Raw genomic sequence first — 20,731 nt, 5'->3', positions numbered from 1 at the left:
ACAGTGACCCAAGCCGGGAATCGAACCCGGGACCCTGGAGCTGTGAAGCAACTGTGCTAACCACTATGCGACCATGTTGCCCATGACCACTGCAACAGTCATTGTTCGAGGACCTACTTGACGGGGACATCATAGGAAACGGGAACTGCGGTGACCTGTATGGGTGACTACTAGGGACGGCTAACACACAACTGGATGAGACAAGAGAAAAGTGGAAGGAGGACTTGGGATTTGGGTGGGACTCTAGAGCGAAGCACTGCACAGGGTGAACTCCACCTCCACATGCGCAATGCTAAGCCTCATGCAGCTGGAAGTGGTACACAGAGCTCACTTAACTCAAACCCGAATGAGCAGGTTCTTCCCGGAGGTGGAGGATAGATGTGAGCGGTGCCAAGGAGGCCCGGCCAACCACGCCCGCATGTTCTGGTCTTGCCCCAGACCTGCTGGGTTCTGGACAGCCTTCTTCGAGGCAATGTCCGAGGTGGTGGGGATGAGGGTGGAGCCATGCCCGAAGGTGGCAGTCTTTGGGGTATCAGAGCAGCCAGATCTCTTCATGGGGAGAGGGGCCGACGCCCTTGCCTTTGCTGCCCTGATCGCCCGCTGTAGAATCCTGCTCGGCACCACCCAAAGCTGCAGGCTGGCTGTCTGTCCGCCCTATCGGAATTTCTCCAGCTAGAGAACATCAAAATCACCTTCCGGGAGTCGGAAGAAGCCTTCCACAAAACATGAGAGCTCGTCACCCAGCTGTTTTGAGATTTGTTTGTAGCCAACAGCCAGTAAACCAGAGGCAGCTGAAAGCCACAACACGATAACGAATGCTAACAAAAGGGGCAGCACGGTAGCACAGTGGTTAGCACTGTGGCTTCACAGAACCAGGGTCCCTGGTTCGATTCCCCGCTGGGTCACTGTCTGTGCGGAGTCTGTGTGTTCTCCCCGTGTCTGCGTGGGTTTCCTCCGGGTGCTCCGGTTTCCTCCCACAGTCCAAAGACGTGCTGTTAGGTGGATTGGCCATGATAAATTGCCCTTAGTGTCCAAAAAAAGGTTAGGAGGGGTTATTGGGTTATGGGGATAGGGTGGAAGTGACGGCTTAAGTGGTTCGGTGCAGACTCGATGAGCAAAATGGCCTCCTTCTGCTCTGTATGTTCCATGAAAGGAGGGGTGGGTGGGGAGGGAACAATGAAACATAAGAACCGGATGCTCCGGTTTCCTCCCACAGTCCAAAGATGTGCAGGTTAGATGGATTGGCCATGATAAATTGCCCTTTGTGTCCAAAAAGGTTAAGTGGGGTTACGGGGATAGGGTGGAGGTGTGGGCTTGGGTAGGGTGCTCTTTCCAAGGGCCGGTGCAGACTCGATGGGCCGAATGGCCTCCTTCAGCATTGTAAATTCTATGAACCCAACCAAGATCAGCAAACAACAAAATACACGGCATCACGCCAATCACACAGGTACAAAATATAGGAGCTGAAAAGGAAAGAGGGTACGCCAGACATCTAGATGGGGAGGGGGGTCAAGAAGAAAGGGGTGAGGGGAGGAAAGTCGGGGTCCCGGTCGGGAATAAACACCTGCTGGAGAACACAGAACAGGAAACTGCAAACGATGTACATACAATTCTTCCTTTTCTTTTTGTTCTTTACTGTCTTATTGTTTTATTTTGTAGTGGTTGGTTTAGCACACTGGGCTAAATCGCTGGCTTTTAAAGCAGACCAAGGCAGGCCAGCAGCACGGTTCAATTCCCGTACCAGCCTCCCCGAACAGGCGCCGGAATGTGGCGACTAGGGGCTTTTCACAGTAACTTAATTGAAGCCTACTTGTGACAATAAGCGATTATTATTATTAGTAGTAGTATTATCAGTTTATTATTTCACTCCTGTTACCTTTCAATGAATGTTCACAATTGCCTTGGTCTTGTATAGCTCAAAAATCCTCAATAAAAACACTTTTTAAAAAAAATTTTCTTGTGAGGTATTGCGAGCAGGGTAGATCCCGGGAGCGGGGTCACCCTCCCGGCTTCTATCGGCCGCGCTGCGCCGTGGCGCCCTGCTTTTCGGGTGCAGATTGGCCGTTAAGTCGTGCCCAACATCTTCCTTTCGCAGTTTCAGACGGAACTTTTGCATATTTTCCAAAGTTTTCATTTTTCACTGGTTATAATGACGTGTAAAATGCAGCCTCTTTTGTTTGATGTTCCAGGACTCGCCACTTGAATGAATTCCTGAAGACTTTACTCAATTACTTTTCCGCATTTCTTTCTAAGTATGAACTGGAGTCCAAGCCAGGCACTTTTGTGACGTAAGTTGGTTGTAAGAACACAAGAAATAGGAGCAGAGTACACCATTCAGCCCCTCGAGCCGGTTTCACCATTTAATATGATCGCGGATGGCCTTGGGCTTAAATTCCATTTTCCCGCCTGCTCTCAATATCCCTTCAATCTCCAAGAGGCTAAAAGACTCTATTCCGGCCTTAATCAGAAGAGGTTTACAAGAATGGTTCCAGGATTGAGAAACTTCGGTTATGAGGAAAAGATTGGAGAGGTTGGGACTGTTCTCCTTGGAGAGAAGAGGATTAAGAGGGGATTTGATAGAGATGCTCAAAATCATGAGGGGCTGGACAGATTCTCATAGAATCATGGAATCCCTACAGTGCAGAAAGAGTAATTCGGCCCATCGAGTCTGCACCGACCCTCTGAAAGAGCACCCTACCTAGGCCCACTCCCCCGCTCTGTAACCCCACCCTCAGGGGCAATTTATCACGGCCAATCCACCTCACCTGCACATCTCTGGACTATGGGAGGAAACCGGAGCACCCGGAGGAAACCCACGCAGACACGGGGAGAACGTGCAGACTCCGCACAGACAGTGCCCCAAGCCGGGAATCGAACCCGGGACCCTGGAGCTGTGAGGCAGCAGTGCTGACCACTGTGCTACCGTAATGGGTTGGGGTACCGTAATGGATTGAGCGAATCCGGGAAGATATGGCAGATAGGGTTGGTCTATGAATGGGAGGGGCCCGTTTAAACATTGTTGGGATTAAAAATGTTTCTGTTTTCTTTCCCCTTACTCTCAGCGCTCTGGAACAAATCGAGATGGCTGAGGCTGACGCCAAAATGAAATTGGCTCAAAAACTGATGGCACAAGTTTACTCCAAATTGTTACTGGGCCTGGATATGGCCAAACAGCACCACATGGCATGTGGAAAGTGAGTACCGATATCAGGAACTCTTCACTGTTCTTCCCCATAACCGTCAGCAGCATGGGTGACAGTCAGGTCCGGGCTAGCATGGTGCTGAGTGATGGCTCTCCCGGGCCCTGCTCCCAATCTCCTCCCTCCTTTCTTCGCTTCCGGCTTCTTTTCCTCGCAGCCACTCAACACGATTGGCAATGGTGCAGCCAAATGGCGACAGTGTGACTGACCAGAATAATTGCTCCAGCTCCCCCAATCAGGGGCTCCCTCTCTCCCACCCTTGCTGCTCCTCCAATCGTAGATTCTGCGGACTAAGGGGCAACAAGGGCAGGAGGGGACAACCTGTGATTGGAGGAGGTGGAGTGCTGAGTATGGGAGAGACAGCCTATGATTGGAGGAGGTGGATAGGAGAGACAACCTGTGATTGGAGGAGCTGATGGCTTAGACTCTGTCCCACCCACGCTCATTGTTCCTCCAATCAGAACTCTCGATTGTTCCCCATACTCTAAAAGACACCTTCATTCGGAATTGTTAGTCCCTGTTTGGACTATGAAATAGCCAATAATGTACAGCTGTGATCTTTCTTGAATTTATGCTCACATCTCTGATGAGTTTACGAGGGTGAATTTGCCTGTGGCCCAAATATATTTTAAACACATGATGTGGAGATGCCGGACTGGGGTGAGCACAGTAAGAAGTCTTACAACACCAGGTTAAAGTCCAACAGGTTTGTTTCAAATCACTAGCTTTCGGAGCACTGCTCCTTCCTCAGGTGACCACCTGATGAAGGAGCTGTGCTCCAAAAGCTAGTGATTTTAAACAAACCTGTTGGACTTTAACCTGGTGTTGTAAGACTTCTTACTATTTTGAACACAGGTAGAGCTCATTACAGATGATTAAAGAGCTTAGAGCTTTTGCCGAGGCTGAGGTCCCAAAGGATACTTGGTATCGCACTACATCATATTAGAAATGATGCGAGACTTCCGGTGACGGCGGGCGGGAGGCAGCCGCACACTGGAGGGCTCCCGCTCGGGAATAGTAATTTTGGGGTTTTAACTCCCGGTCCCAGGGGCAACGGAGGCTGAAAAAGCTGTAAGAAGGCACAGGGAGGAGAAATGTCCAAGCTCGGGATAAAAATGGCCGTGAAAAAGGGGGTTAATGCAAGTCCGCCGGTGAGTGGAAAAGTCAGCGCAGGAACTGTAAGGAAAGCGGAGGCTGGAGCACCAGGGGAGGCCACATCGCTCACAGCAGAAGAAATGACCTAGGTGATGGCTGTAGAACTTGAAAAACAGTTCACAAAGCACATGGAAGCGATGAAGAAGGAGATGGGGGCGGTATTGAAAGTGCTGGTGGAGGAGGCGATTGCCCCGGTGAGGGCGGTGGTATCAAGCGCAGCGGCAGAGGTGCGGGAGCAAGGTGAGACACTGAAGGAAGTGGAAGAGGCATTATCGCAGCAAAGTGACCAACTCACCTCGATGGGGAAGGAGTTGCGGAAGATGATAGAATCTATCATAGAATTTACAGTGCAGAAGGAGGCCATTCGGCCCATCGAGTCTGCACCGGCTCTTGGAAAGAGCACCCTACCCAAGCCCACACCTCCGCCCCATCCCATTACCCAGTAACCCCGCCCAACACTAAGGGCAATTTTGGACACTAAGGGCAATTTAGCATGGCTAATCCACCTAACCTGAACATCTTTGGACTGTGGGAGGAAACCGGAGCACCCGGAGGAAACCCACGCACACACGGGGAGAACGTGCAGACTCCACACAGACAGTGACCCAAGCCGGAATCGAACCTGGGACCCTGGTGCTGTGAAGCAATTGTGCTAACCACTATGCTACCATGATAGAGACCAACAAGGGTCTGCGAGCCAAAATGGAAGACCTGGAAAACAGCTCCAGGCGGCAGAATCTGAGGATTGTGGGTCTGCCCAAACGGGTGGAAGGCCCGAGGCCGATGGAGTATTTTGCCACGATACTGGCGAAGCTATTGGGGGAGGGGGACGATCCCTCTCGATATGAACTGGATCGGACGTGGAGGCCTATACCAAAGGCGAGTGAGCCGCCAAGAGTAGTAACTGTGTGTTCCCGTAGGTATAGCGTGAAGGAGAAGGTCCTGTGCTGGGCAAAGCAGAAGCGGGTGGTGCAGTGGGCTGGAGCTGGTATACGTGTATACCAGGACTTTACGGTGGAGCTGGCGAGGAGGCGGGCTGCCTTCAGCCGGGTGAAGAGGGCACTGTACATCAGCAAGGTGCAGTGCGGCATAGTATATCCAGCTAAGTTGAGGGTGACCTGCAAATCCGAGGACTTTTATTTTGGGATGGCGGAAGCGGTGGAGGAGTTTGCGAAGGCAGAAGGACAGTGGCAGAATTGAGAAATGGGACTGAGAGTGGGTCGTGTACCGATGCAGCGTAACTTTATTTTTTCACTGCGAGTTGGTGAATGTACTAAATGAGTCGACGCTGTATATTTGGACAAGGGAAGAGTTGGGACTCTCATTTGCAATGATGGTTCTTTGGGGCTTGGGTGTGTATGGTTTCTTGGTTTCCCTGGAACCGGGCAGGGGGGAAGGAGACCCGGGCGGGGGCCTCCACGCTGGCCGGTTTAAGCCGGCCAGTGAACGGGAGTGAGGTCGGGAGAGGGACTGCGGCCATCGGAGCCTGGCAGAACAGGTTTCGGTGAGTCTAGCCGGGGTGAAAAGTTGGGGGAAGGAACCGAGGTTGGGGGGAGGAGTTTACAAGAGGAAGTGGAGGGGAGGAGCCTGGGAGGGGGAATGGGGGGGTGTCTACAATTCATGGGTGTCATTCACGGTACTCTTTCGGGGATTGGATGGCGTTGAATATTAGGGGGGGTTGCGGGGTGGACCATATGTGTCAATGGTGACCAGGGGCGATTCCTGATTCCTTTCTCTTTTTTCCTCCTTGGGAGGTTTTGTTTTATTTGATGCATATATATTGTCAGGTGGGCCGTCGTTTGGGGGATGGTGGGAGGATGGGATTGTTGTTGTTGGGAGGGGGATTGACATTGTATTCGTTATCGTTTACTGTTTGTTGGTGGGTGTAAATTCTGAAGAAAATGTGAAAATGGAGAATAAAAATATATATATCCTAAATGATACAACACATTTAGCCTATTGAACCTCTCCCAGCCGTCTGAGCCAGTTTTTATTAGTTCACCTTTCCCTCTCTCTCCCCAGAGCCCTGAATTTTGTTCATTCAGCAACTTATAATGGGCTGCCAGAAAGTGTCCCTCTGGAGCAGATTGAAGAATAACTTTCAATGCGGAACTGCTAAGTACCTTAAGAGAAAATAAATTGTTGGGAAAGAGCAAAGTAGTGAGGCTATCTGGATAGCTCTTTCATGGAGCTAACATAGGCAAGATGGGCCAATTAAGGGGCAATTTAGCGCGGCCAATCCACCTAGCCTGCACATCTTTGGGTTGTGGGGGTGAAACCCATGCAAACACGGGGAGAATGTGCAAACTCCACACGGGCAGGGACCCGGAGCCGGGATCGAATCCGGGTCCTCGGCGCCGCGAGGCTGCAGTGCTAACTGCTGCGCCACCGTGCCGCCTCAGTAAGTGTTGTTATGACCGCTCCCTGGGCGAGCTATCCCAATTTTCTGCATTCCTGAACAGGACCCCAATTTTGTTATGCCCCCGGGTGCGGAGGAATTCATTGGCTCCCCTTCTTTATTCAACGCCCCTTGCTCCCGCCCTCGGTCGGTTGCAACAAGGTTAATTAAAAAGGAAGCCATTCCCCCGGATATCTTCTCCCAGTCCAAATGCCCAACCTTTTAGATGGAGCTAATTTAACTAGGCTTTCTTAGTCAAAGAAAGAGTACGTTTATTAGTTATTAAAGAAATAACCTGAGAGAAATAACAAAGTACACAACTCACACATTCACACAGATGAGAAGTTCAAAGTCCAATTAAAGTAAAGGTTTGACTGTGAGTTTAGATGGCGGTACATTGCGGCCATTAAGTTGAGTGCTTCCAGGGGCAGCACGGTGGCGCAGTGGGTTAGCACTGCGGCTTCACGGCGCCGAGGTCCCAGGTTCAATCCCGGCTCTGGGTCACTGTCCGTGTGGAGTTTGCACATTCTCCCCATTTTTGCGTGGATTTTGCCCCCACAACCCAAAGATGTGCAGGTTAGGTGGATTGGTCACGCTAAATTGCCCCTTCATTGGAAAAAATGAATTGGGTACTCTAAATTTAGTTTTAACATTTTTTTAAAGTTTGGTGCTTCCAGTTGAGCTGACTCTGGCAGGTTAGCAGTTAGTTTGGAGACACTGCATTCTGCAGGGTGGCTAAACAGCTGCCTGATTTCCTTCAGCCTGCGGCTTTTGCTGACCTCGTTGCTGCTCTCCATTTCTGGTGGTGGTTGGGGGTGGGGGACGAGGTGGGGGTGGGGACGTCAGAAGGGTCTGCGCCATCACCAGAAGTTCCTGCACGACACACGATGCATGGTTGGACTGCGGGCCGGGTGTGTGGGGGGAGGTGTGGGTGCGGGGGTGGTGTGAGTGTGGGCGTTGGGGTGGCTGGAGGGGGGATGGTGGTGGGGAGGGGGGGTGACACACATGGGGAACTGCAACTCAACGGGGTCTCACTTCCTCGCCCGATGCCGACCTCCGCCTTGGCAATTTCCCTTTCTCCGGGCCCTCTGACCAAGTCCAGTGCCCTCTGCTCTGCTGCAGGTCCGGCGGTCTCCCTCCGCAGTCTTCCCACTCTCACAGCGGAGGGAGCAGCCTTGACGAGGGGCTTTCTCCTAGCGGGGCGTGGAAACCAAAACACACAGTGTTGGCCAGACCAACCCATGCCCAGGGGGTGGGGAGCTGGTGGCTTCAGCGGCCAAGGCACACAGCCATGGCGGCTGTTATGGGTACTGTTATGTGGGGCAGTGTGGGTATTCGGCCCTCCGGGTGTGGCCTGAGGAGGTCGGGCAGTTTCTTTGGGCATTGCTGGCCGGTCCGGACGGCCTCTGCCACCTGCGTCCAGGCATGGCGAACGGTGGTGGCTGGCAGTCCCCTTCCCAGGCCGGGGTACAGGTCGCCCGTCTTTCCTACACGGCTTCTAGCGTGGGGCAGCCCCACGATGGGAAACCCCATCGACCGGAAGGTGCAACGGAGAATCCCGCCGGCGGGTCGAGGCAGAAATGTGGGGCGGCGGGGTGGAAAATCCTGCCCAGGGGTCTCAGGAACGGAGAATCCAGCCCGAGGTCACTTGCCCAGAGTCAGGTTGCTTTGAAATCAGACCTTTCCTGCATTCTGAGACGTTGATCAGCGGGAGCTGGGATGTCTGCTTGGCCAGTTCATGTTTGCCTTTCTCACCTCCCCCTCGGAAGGCGGCCGTGCATTTTTACGGCCGTTTTGTCTCATTTCAAATTCCAGGATTTCAGGTAAAGGTTTCGAAAAAATAATTTTTCTAAACATTGAAGAGCTGGACCTTCATGACAGTTTTTAAAAAAAAATATGTTTTATTGAAATTTTGTCGAACAAATTTTTTCCCTTTACAGAACAAACATAACAGTAAAGAAAGTTTAACAATAAACAAATGTCTAATCAACATAGTAATCTAATCATTTAACATAAACTAAAACTTCCCCCCCCCTGGGTTGCTGCTGTTGGTCATCTGTCTTCCCTCTAACGTTCCTCTAGGTAGTCGAGGAATGGTTGCCACCGCCTGGTGAACCCTTGAGCCGATCCTCTCAGGGCAAACTTTATCCGCTCCAGTTTTATGAACCCCGCCATATCGTTTACCCAGGCCTCCAGTCCGGGCGGTTTCGCCTCCTTCCACATGAGTAGAATCCTACGCCGGGCTACTAGGGACGCAAAGGCCACAACGTCGGCCTCTTTCGCCTCCTGCACTCCCGGCTCATCCGCAACTCCAAATAGAGCTAACCCCCAGCCTGGTTTGACCCGGGCCTTCACCACCTTGGAAATCACTCCCGTCACTCCCTTCCAATACCCCTCCAGTGCCGGGCACGACCAAAACATATGTGCGTGGTTTGCCGGGCTTCCGCCGCACCTCCCACACTTGTCCTCCACTCCGAAGAACCTGCTCAATCTTGCTCCCGTTATGTGTGCTCTATGTAGCACCTTGAATTGGATCAGGCTAAGCCTGGCGCATGAGGAAGAGGAGTTTACCCTGCTTAGGGCATCAGCCCACATACCCTCCTCTATCTCCTCCCCTAGCTCTTCTTCCCACTTTCCTTTTAGTTCGCCCACCAACTCCTCCCCCTCTTCCCTCATCTCTCGGTATATCTCTGACACCTTGCCCTCCCCGACCCACACCCCCGAAAGCACTCTGTCCTGAATCCCTTGTACCGGGAGCAGCAGAAATTCCCTCACCTGTTGTCTAGTGAACGCCCTCACCTGCATATATCTAAGGAAGTTTCCCGGGGCAACTTATACTTTTCCTCCAATGCTCCCAAGCTCGCAAACGTCCCATCTATAAATAAATCTCCCACCCTCCTAATTCCCAACTGGTGCCAGCTCTGAAATCCTCCATCCATTCTTCCTGGGGCAAACCTATGGTTGTTCCTGATTGGGGACCCCACCAGGGCTCCCCGCACACCTCTCTGTCGCCTCCATTGTCCCCAGATATTCAATGTTGCCGCCACCACCGGGTTCGTGGTAAACGTATTTGGTGAGAACGGTAGCGGCGCCGTCACCAGCGCCTCTAAGCTCGTCCCTTTACAGGACTTTCTCTCCAGTCTTTTCCACGCCGCTCCCTCTCCCTCCATCATCCATTTACGAATCATCGCCACATTGGCGGCCCAATAGTAGTCGCCCAAACTCGGTAGCGCCAATCCTCCTCTGTCCCTGCTACGTTGTAGGAACCCCCTCCTTACCCTCGGGACTTTCCCTGCCCACACGAAGCTCGTGATGCTCCTGTCTATTTTTTTGAAAAAGGTCTTAGTGATTAGTGTAGGGAGACATTGAAATACAAATAAGAACCTCGGGAGGACCATCATCTTAATTGCCTGCACTCTGCCCGCCAACGACAGAGGCTGCGTGTCCCACCTCTTGAAGTCCTCCTCCATTTGTTCTACCAATCGTGTCAGATTAAGTCTGTGCAAGGTTCCCCAGCTCCTAGCGATCTGAATCCCCAGGTATCGGAAGTTTCTTTCCACTTTCCTTAGAGGCAGGCCTTCTATCTCTCTACTCTGGTCCCCTGGGTGTATCACAAATAGTTCACTCTTCCCCATGTTAAGCCTATATCCCGAGAAATCTCCGAACTCCCTCAACATCCGCATAACCTCTATCATCCCCCCCCGCTGGGTCCGACACATACAACAGTAGGTCATCCGCGTATAGCGAGACTCGGTGTTCTTCTCCCCCTCTAATCACCCCTCTCCATTTCCTGGAGTCTCTCAACGCCATGGCCAAAGGTTCAATTGCCAACGCGAACAACAGTGGAGACAGCGGGCATCCCTGTCTTGTTCCCCTATATAATCGGAAATACTCCGATCTTTGCCGACCCGTGACTACACTTGCCGTTGGGGCCCCATAAAGAAGTTTGACCCAGCTAATAAACCCGTTCCCGAACCCAAACCTCCTTAACACCTCCCATAAATACTCCCACTCCACCCTATCAAATGCCTTCTCTGCGTCCATTGCCGCCACTATCTCTGCCTCCCTCTCCACTGGGGGCATCATTATCACCCCTAATAATCGTCGCACGTTAACATTCAGTTGTCTCCCTTTTACGAACCCTGTCTGGTCTTCGTGCATCACCCCCGGGACACAGTCCTCTATCCTCGATGCCAGTACCTTTGCCAGCAATTTGGCGTCCACATTCAATAATGAAATAGGTCTATAGGACCCGCACTGCAACGGATCTTTATCCCTCTTCAAAATTAGCGATATCGTCGCCTCCGACACTGTCGGGGGTAAAGTCCCTCCTTCCCTGGCCTCATTGAACGTCCTCACCAACAACGGGGCCAACAAGTCCACATATTTTCTATAAAATTCCACCGGGAACCCGTCTGGTCCCGGAGCCTTCCCTGCTTGCATGTTCCCCAGCCCCTTAATAACCTCGTCCACCCCAATCGGTGCCCCCAGGCCTTCCACCTCCTGCTCCTCCACCCTCGGGAACCTCAATTGATCCAGGAACTGCCGCATCCCCTCCTCTCCCTCTGGGGGTTGGGACCTATACAGTCCCTCATAAAAGGTCTTGAACACCTCATTTATCTTCCCTGCTCTTCGCACCGTGGCTCCCTTTTCGTCTCTAATTCCCCCTATCTCCCTCGCCGCTGTCCTCTTTCGCAACTGATGAGCCAGCAGGCGACTAGCCTTTTCCCCATATTCATACCTCCTCCCCTGTGCCTTCCTCCACAGCACCTCCGCCTTTCTGGTGGTCAGGAGGTCAAACTCCGTCTGGAGTCGTCTCCTCTCCCTGTACAGTCCCTCCTCCGGGGTCTCTGCAAATTCCCTATCCACCCTTAAAATCTCCCCCAGTAATCTTTCCCTTTCCTTGGCCTCTGTTTTCCCTTTGTGGGCCCCAATGGAGATCAGCTCTCCTCTGACCACCGCTTTTAGTGCTTCCCATACCACTCCCACACGGACCTCCCCGTCGCCATTGACCTCCAGGTATCTCTCAATACACCCCCGCACTCTTCCACACACTCCCTCGTCCGCCATCAATCCCACATCTAATCGCCAGAGTGCTCTCTGCTCCCTTTCCTCTCCTAGTTCCAGGTCCACCCAGTGTGGGGCATGGTCCGAAACCGCTATGGCTGAATACTCAGCTTCTTCCACCCTTGAGATCAACGACCTTCCCAAAACAAAAAAATCTATCCGGGAGTACACTTGATGGACATGGGAGAAGAAGGAGAACTCCCTGGCCCTCGGTCTAAGAAATCGCCATGGATCCACTCCCCCCATTTGGTCCATAAACCCCTTGAGCACCTTGGCCGCTGCCGGCCTTCTTCCGGTCTTTGAGCTGGATCTATCTAGCCCTGGGTCCAGCACGGTATTGAAGTCCCCTCCAAATATCAAGTTTCCTACCTCCAGGTCCGGTATACGACCCAGCATCCGTCTCATAAATCCCGCATCGTCCCAATTCGGGGCATATACATTAACCAACACGACCTCCATTCCCTCCAGCCTGCCACTCACCATTACATATCTACCTCCGATATCTGCTACGATGTTCTTTGCTTCAAATGCTACCCGTTTCCCCACCAATATGGCCACCCCTCTATTCTTTGCATCTAGTCCTGAGTGGAACACCTGTCCCACCCATCCTTTCCTTAACCTAACTTGGTCCGCCACCTTCAGGTGCGTCTCTTGGAGCATAGCCACGTCTGCCCTTAGTCTTTTCAAATGCGCGAGCACTTGGGCCCTTTTAATCGGTCCGTTCAGGCCTCTCACGTTCCACGTGATCAGCCTCACTAGGGGGCTACCTGCCCCCCTCCCGTGTCGACTAGCCATCACCTTCTCTAGGCCAGTCCCATATCCCGCCTCCGCGCTCCCACTCGCTCCCCAGGCGTCGCACACCATCCCCGCCCACCCACTCTTTAGCCATTTCCTTTTTGATTTCCGCAGCAGCAACCCAGTTGTCCCCCCCCCCCCCCCCGCTAGATCCCTTTCTAGCGTGATTGCTCCCCCCATACTACTTCCGTAAGTCAGCTGACTTCAACTGACCCCGGCTACTCCTGCTCACTCCTTGACCCCCCCGTGTGGGGAACTCCCATCCGCCTTGCGCCTGTCTTCCCGCCATATTCTTTCTGGCGCGGGAACATCCCTTTATCTGACCCGCCTCTTGTGGCGCAGCTCCCTTTCCTCTCCCCCTCCCATTCCTCATTCTCCGCCTATGTCCCTTCTTTCCCCCCTCACCGGCGCCCACATTTCCTAGTGTCTCCCCCCATCCCAATTTACTTCTCTATTTACATCAACCATAACAATAACAATAACATTCCCTACGGTATCAGTCCCTCAGTTCCGATCCAATTTCTCCTCTTTAATAAAGGTCCATGCTTCTTCCGCCGTATCGAAATAATGGTGTCTCTCCTGGTACGTGACCCATAATCGTGCCGGCTGCAGCATCCCGAACTTCACCTTCTTTTTGTGTAACACCTCCTTGGCTCGGTTAAAACTCGCCCTCCTTCTCGCCACCTCCGCACTCCAATCCTGGTACACCCGTACCACTGCATTCTCCCATCTGCTACTCCGCACCTTTTTAGCCCATCTCAGGACCTCTTCTCTATCTTTAAGGCGGTGAAATCGCACGATTGTCGCCCTGGGTGGTTCTCCCGCTTTTGGTCTTCTCGCCGGGATCCGATGTGCCCACTCCACCTCCAAGGGGCCCGCAGGGGCCTCAGCTCCCATCAATGAGCTTAGCATCGTACTTACATAAGCTCCACAGTCCGCTCCTTCCACTCCCTCAGGGAGACCCAGTATCCGAAGGTTCTTCCTTCGCGCTCTGTTTTCTAGGGCCTCGATCCTTTCAATGCACTTTTTATGGAGTGCCTCGTGCGTCTGTGTTTTGACCGCCAGGCCCAGGATCTCGTCCTCATTATCCTTCACCTTCTGCTCCACCACGCGGAGCTCTGTCTCCTGGGTCCTTTGTGCCTCCTTGAGCCCCTCAATTGCCTGTAGCATCGGGGTCAGCACCTCCCTCTTTAGTAGCTCCACACACCGTCTCAAAAATTCGTCTTGCTCGGGCCCCCATGTTGCCTGAGCTTTCTCCGCCGCCATCTTGTGTCTTCTCCCTTTCTGTCCCTTTCATCGACGATTCCTCGCGCTGCAGCCGCCGCCGCCGATATTTTCCTCTTTCATTGGGGGGGGGGGGACTCCCTACTCACTCACCCCACACCGGGTTGCGTCGCCCAAAAATTTCCCGTTGGGGCTCTTAAAAGAGCCCGAAGGTCCGTCGGAGCTGGAGCTGACGAAACGTGCGGCTAGCAAGGCATCACCGCAACCGGAAGCCCCCTTCATGACAGTTTTAAGCTCTGCCTCAAACGATTAAATAGATTGTGAGTCAGAGGAACGAAGATAGGGAATTCTAGGATTTGGGGCCTTGACAGCTGATGGCCTGGCCATCAAAGGCAGGACAGCCCTTGCTGCCAACCTCCCCTGCCCCTCAAGTGTGATTCTGCCCTGCGACCACCCGCCCCCACCCCTCGGATCCAGTGACAATTCTAGGCCTCAGCTGGCTGTGGTACCAGCAGCAACCAGCGCCTCCCAGTGGTACTGCCTTCAATTGAGTGCTTGCCTCTGATTGACTGTCAGTTCCTGGAGGACTGGATTACCAAGCCCGGGGATGTAAATCTCAGGGAAGGCCTTTAACTGCCCAAGTAACTACCTCACCTGGCCGGTCATTCCAAAATGAGGCAACGTGGGACTCTCATCAGCTCTCCAGTCTAAACATCGCCAGTTAAACATTTCAACCATCCACACGGACACATCTTCACATCCCCATAGATACAGCTCCATGGACATATGCATCTTAAAGAGAGTGCAAAGTAGATTCATCAGGACAATACCTGGGCTCCAAATGTTAAATTATGAGGAGCAATTAAATAATTCTGGGCTGTATTCACTGGGTGAGAGATGGCTAAGGGGTGATTTGATCCTAGTTTTAAGAAAGTAAGAAGGACAAATAGGGTAAATAGAGAGAGGCTATTCCCGCTGGCTGGGGAATCTGGGAAGAGTCTAAAAATTTCAGGGATGAGATGAGGAAACATTTGTTCACAGAAAGGGCAGGCGATGTCGGGAACTCTCTCCCACAAAACATACACTAAACAGCGGATTATTTTTTTGCTGTGTTGGTTTGAGATGAAGCAAAGTAATTGATTGGATCTTTTGACAGGGCGATGGGCTCAGCCACACACAAGGACAGGCAGCTGTATGAGGTGAGTGACGCTTTACAGATCGGCTAACTCACCTGCGTTACTGGTAAAAGGATCGAAAGCACTCTTCAGGGTAAACTTGAGGCTCGATCCAATAGCAATCTAGCAAACAGCAATCAGCAGGATTCTAACGAGGAACGTCCTTGCTGACCTTTTATCAGGACTTTTTCTGAAGATGTGACACCCCATAATTCTGCAAACCTTGCCCCCTTCAAGGCCATGGCCAATTGTAAGCTCTTATCGAATCTGCTTCTACTGCCTTTCCAGGCAGCTGTTCCAGATGATTATAACTTACTCTCTGTAAAAACAAATTATTGTCACATCACACCCGGTTCATTTGCAAATGATTTGAAATCTGTGTCGTCTGCTTACTGACGCGTCTGAGCTGGAAAGTATTCCTTCTTATCCATCCTGACAGAACCTTTCTTCAATAAGATGACGGGGAGAAGGCGGCATGTGGCGCAGTGGTTAGCACTGGGACTGCGGCGCTGAGGTCCCGGGTTCGAATCCCCGCCCCGGGTTACTGTCTGTGTGGAGTTTGCACATTCTCCCCGTGTCTGCGTGGGTTTCACCCCCACAACCCAAAGATGTGCGGGACAGGTGGATTGGCCACGCTAAATTGCACCTTAATTGGAAAAAAAATAATTGGGTACCCTAAAGTTTAAAATAAATAAGGACACGAGGAATCCACACTGAGTAAAAATAAGAACAAAGGTTTATTTACAAACAAAATATGTATTCACTTCCCGGTAAACCCTTAGGGTTCCCTCTGATTGGTGCCTTCCTGGCCGACCTTATATACACCGGGTAATCGAGATATCCGCCCCTAGCGGGGAGCTCGTACTCCGCAAGGAGCTCGAGGAAAACAAGCATTCCCACCTCATAGGTCCCGTGCGGAATATCAGATTCCCCAAGGACCAGTGCTGGGACCACTGTTTCTTTGGTATATATAAATGACTTTGATACTGGAACAGAGCGCAAAATGGTTCGGTGTTGCACGCAGTGAGGATGGTGTACTGATCAAGAGGATTGCTTTGTCCTGGATGGTGTCTTTGAAATAGTGTCATGTGCTCTTTACATCCACCTTGGCATGTGCCTCAGCTTAACATCGCCCCAGCAGCGCAGCACTCCCTCCGTACTGCGCTGGAGTGTCAGCTTTATAAACCCAGACCCTTGTGCCTCTGAGGCAGGAGCACTATGATTGAAGCACACTCACACTCAGTATCAGGGGATTTTCACCACTGTCTGAGCAAACAGCATAATGACCATGTGTATTTCACACAAGCAAGTATTATCAGGGCAATTTCCCATAAAGTTTTAACAGCACGGTGTAAAACTCTCCTGTCCCCATATTCCGATATACTGAGCAGCGCCCTCTTGTAATTTTAGTGCTTTTACTCCTACTGCGCGTATGTGACATGGGTGACCTTTGGAAGGAAAAGCTTTGACGTGATTGAATCGGAAATCGGCCACCTGCTTCGTTCAGACATATTCATCCCAGTGCAGAGAGCGAAGAAAGAGGAAAAGAGCACGAAAGGTGCCCACGGAGGCTCCAGGTAACCGGGTCAGGATGACGAACGCTGTATTTTGAAATTAAATGCCTTCTTTCTTGTCTCCCCTCTTGTCTCCCCTCTCCTGAAGGTGATGGCTAACTGGGGTATGGGTCACTTCCTATCCTTTTTAGAAAATACATTTAGAGTACCCAATTCATTTATTCCAATTAAGGGGCAATTTAGTGTGGCCAGTCCACCTACCCTGCACATCTTTGGGTTGCGGGGGCGAAACCCACGCAAACACGGGGAGAATGTGCAAACTCCACACGGACAGTGACCCAGAGCTGGGATCGAACCTGGGACCTCGGAACCGTAGAACATAGAAAAATACAGCACAGAACAGGCCCTTCGGCCCTCGATGTTGTGCCGAACCTTTGTCCTAGATTAAGAACAAATTAATCTACACCCAATCATTCTACCGTAATCCATGTACCTATCCAATAGCCGCTAATGTTTCCGACTCAACTACTTCCACAGGCAGTGCATTCCATGGACCCAGAACTGATCCCTGCGGTACGCCACTCGTAACTGGGCTCCAGGCTGAATATTTGCCATCCACCACCACTCTCTGACTTCTATCGGTTAGCCAGTTTGTTATCCAACTGGCCATATTTCCCACTATCCCATGCCTCCTTACTTTCTGCAGAAGCCTACCATGGGGAAACTAATTAAATGCCTTACTAAAATCCATGTACACTACATCCACTGCTTTACCTTCATCCACGTGCTTGGTCACCTCCTCAGAGAATTCATTAAGACTTGTGAGGCAAGACCTACCCCTCACAAATCCGTGCTGACTATCCCTAATCAAACAGTGCATTCCATGCCCCCACTACTCTCTGGGTAAAGACCCTACCTCTGACATCCCCCCTATATCTTCCACCATTCACCTTAAATTTATGTCCCCTTGTAATGGTTTGTTCCACCCGGGGAAAAGGTCTCTGATTGTCTACTCTATCTACTCCCCTGATCATCTTATAAACCTCTATCAAGTTGCCCCTCATCCTTCTCCATTCTAATGAGAAAAGGCCTAGCACCCTCAACCTTTCCTCGTAAGACCTACTCTCCATTCAAGGCAACATCCTGGTAAATCTCCTTTGCACCTTTTCCAAAGCTTCCACATCCTTCCTAAAATGAGGTGACCAGAACTGCACACTACTCCAAATGTGGCCTTACCAAGGTTTTGGACAGTTGCATCATCACCTCACGGCTCTTAAATTCAATCCCTCTGTTAATGAACGCGAGCACACCATAGGCCTTCTTCACAGCTCTATCCACTTGAGTGGCAACTTTCAAAGATCTATGAACATGGACCCCAAGATCTCTCTGCTCCTCCACATTGCCAAGAACCCTACCGTTAACCCTGTATTCTGCATTCATATTTGTCCTTCCAAAATGGACAACCTCACACTTTTCAGGGTTAAACTCTATCTGCCATTTCTCAGCCCAGCTCTGCATCCTATCTATGTCTCTTTGCAGCCGACAACAGCCCTCCTCGCTATCCACAACTCCACCAATCTCCGTATCGTCTGCAAATTTACTGACCCACCCTTCAACTCCCTCATCCAAGTCATTAATGAAAATCACAAACAGCAGAGGACCCAGAACTGATCCCTGCGGTACGCCACTGGGCTCCAGGCTGAATATGTGCCATCCACCACCACTCTCTGACTTCTATCAGTTAGCCAGTTTGTTATCCAACTGGCCATATTTCCCACTATCCCATGCCTCCTTACTTTCTGCATAAGCCTACCATGGGGAAACTTATCAAATGCCTTACTAAAATCCATGTACACTACATCCACTGCTTTACCTTCATCCACGTGCTTGGTCACCTCCTCAAAGAATTCATTAAGACTTGTGAGGCAAGACCTACCCCTCACAAATCCATGCTGACTATCCCTAATCAAGCAGTGTCTTTCCAGATGCTCAGAAATCCAATCCCTCAGTACCCTTTCCATTACTTTGCCTACCATTGAAGTAAGACTAACTGGTCTGTAATTCCCAGGGTTATCCCTATTCCCTTTTTTGAACAGGGGTACGACATTCGCCACTCTCCAATCCCCTGGTAGCACCCCTGTTGACAGTGAGGACAAAAATATCATTGCCAACGGCTCTGCAATTTCATCTCTTGCTTCCCATAGAATCCTTGGATATATCCCGTCAGGCCCAGGGGACTTGACTATCCTCAAGTTTTTCAAAATGCCCAACACATCTTCCTCCCAAACAAGAATCTCCTCGAACTAACCAATCTGTTTCACACTGTCCTCTCCAACAATATGGCCCCTCTCATTCGTAAATACTGAAGAAAAGTACTCGTTCAAGACCTCTCCTATCTCTTCAGACTCAATACACAATCTCCCGCTACTGTCCTTGATCGGACCTACCCTCGCTCTAGTCATTCTCATATTTCTCACATATGTGTAAAAGGCCTTGGGGTTTTCCTTGATCCTACCCGCCAAAGATTTTTCATGCCCTCTCTTAGCTCTCCTAATCCCTTTCTTCAGTTCCCTCCTGGCTATCTTGTATCCCTCCAACACCCTGTCTGAACCTTGTTTCCTCAGCCTTACATAAGTATCCTTCTTCCTCTTAACAAGACATTCAACCTCTCTTGTCAACCATGGTTCCCTCACTCAACCATCTCTTCCATGCCTGACAGGGACATACATAGCAAGGACACGTAGTACCTGTTCCTTGAACAAGTTCCACATTTCAATTGTGTCCTTCCCTGACAGCTTATGGTCCCATCTTATGCACTTCAGTTCTTGTCTGACACCATCGTAGTTACCCTTCCCCCAATTGTAAACCTTGCACTGTTGCACGTATCTATCCCTCTCCATTACTAAAGTGAAAGTCAGCAATGCTAACCACTGCGCCACCGTGCTGCCCATAATCACCTCCTATCCTGAGCAAAATTCTCTCTACACTCTTACATCAAACACTCCCAGGACAGGTACAGCACGGGGTTAGATACATAGTAAAGCTCCCTCTACACTGTCCCCATCAAACTCTCCCAGGACAGGTACAGCACGGGGTTAGATACAGGGTAAAGCGCCCTGTACACTGTCCCCATCAAACACTCCCAGGACAGGTACAGCACGCGGTTAGATACAGAGTAAAGTTCCCTCTACACTGTCCCCATCAAACACTCCCAGGACAGGTACAGCACGCGGTTAGATACAGAGTAAAGCTCCCTCCACACTGTCCCCATCAAACACTCCCAGGACAGGTACAGCACGCGGTTAGATACAGAGTAAAGCTCCCTCTACACTGTCCCCATCAAACACTCCCAGGACAGGTACAGCACGCGGTTAGATACAGAGTAAAGCTCCCTCTACACTGTCCCCATCAAACACTCCCAGGACAGGTACAGCACGCGGTTAGATACAGAGTAAAGCTCCCTCCACACTGTCCCCATCAAACACTCCCAGGACAGGCACAGCACAGGGTTAGATAAGGAGTAAAGCTCCCTCTACACTGTCCTCATCAAACACTCCCAGGACAGGTACAGCATGAGGTTAGATTCAGAGTAAAGCTCCTTCTACACTGTCCGCATCAAACACTCCCAGGACAGGTAAAGCACGGGGTTAGATCCAGAGTAAAGCTCCCTCTACACTGTCCCCTCAACACTCCCAGGACAGCTACAGCACGGGGTTACATACAGAGTAAAGCTCCCTCTACGCTGTCCCCATCAAACACTCCCAGGACAGGTACAGCACGGGGTGAGATATGGAGTAAAGCTCCCTCTACACTGTCCCCATCAAACACTGTCAGGACATGTACAGCACAGGGTTAGATACAGAGTAAAGCTCCCTCTACACTGTCCCCATCAAACACTCCCAGGACAGGTACAGCATGGTGTTAGATTCAGAGTAAAGCTCCCTCTACACTGTCCCCATCAAACAATTCTAGGACAGATACAGCACGGGGTTAGACACGGAGTAAAGCTCCCTCTACACTGTCCCCTCAACACTCCCAGGACAGGTACAGCACGGGGTTAGATCCAGAGTAAAGCTCCCTCTACGCTGTCCCCATCAAACACTCCCAGGACAGGTACAGCATTAGGTTTGATTCAGAGTAAAGCTCCTTCTTCACTGTCCCCATCAAACACTCCCAGGAGAGGTACAGCACGGGGTTAGATAC

General features: G+C 51.2%; 1 protein-coding gene across 1 annotated transcript in view; it reads left to right on the top strand.

Annotated features, from left to right (window-relative positions):
- The window catches only part of LOC140407936 (protein phosphatase 1 regulatory subunit 36), a 242,139-nt gene that overhangs the window by 163,971 nt on the left and 57,437 nt on the right, over positions 1-20,731 (top strand). Inside the window, exons 6-9 of the mRNA XM_072495125.1 lie at positions 2,190-2,288; positions 3,063-3,194; positions 14,996-15,038; positions 16,425-16,591. Of these exons, the coding sequence (XP_072351226.1) occupies positions 2,190-2,288; positions 3,063-3,194; positions 14,996-15,038; positions 16,425-16,591 (441 nt within the window). The remainder of the gene's footprint in view (positions 1-2,189; positions 2,289-3,062; positions 3,195-14,995; positions 15,039-16,424; positions 16,592-20,731) is intronic.

Source organism: Scyliorhinus torazame, chromosome 2, assembly GCF_047496885.1.
Source record: "Scyliorhinus torazame isolate Kashiwa2021f chromosome 2, sScyTor2.1, whole genome shotgun sequence".
NCBI lineage: Eukaryota > Metazoa > Chordata > Chondrichthyes > Carcharhiniformes > Scyliorhinidae > Scyliorhinus > Scyliorhinus torazame.
Note: the sequence above shows the minus strand (reverse complement) of the source record. Positions and strands in the feature narration are given on the sequence as shown.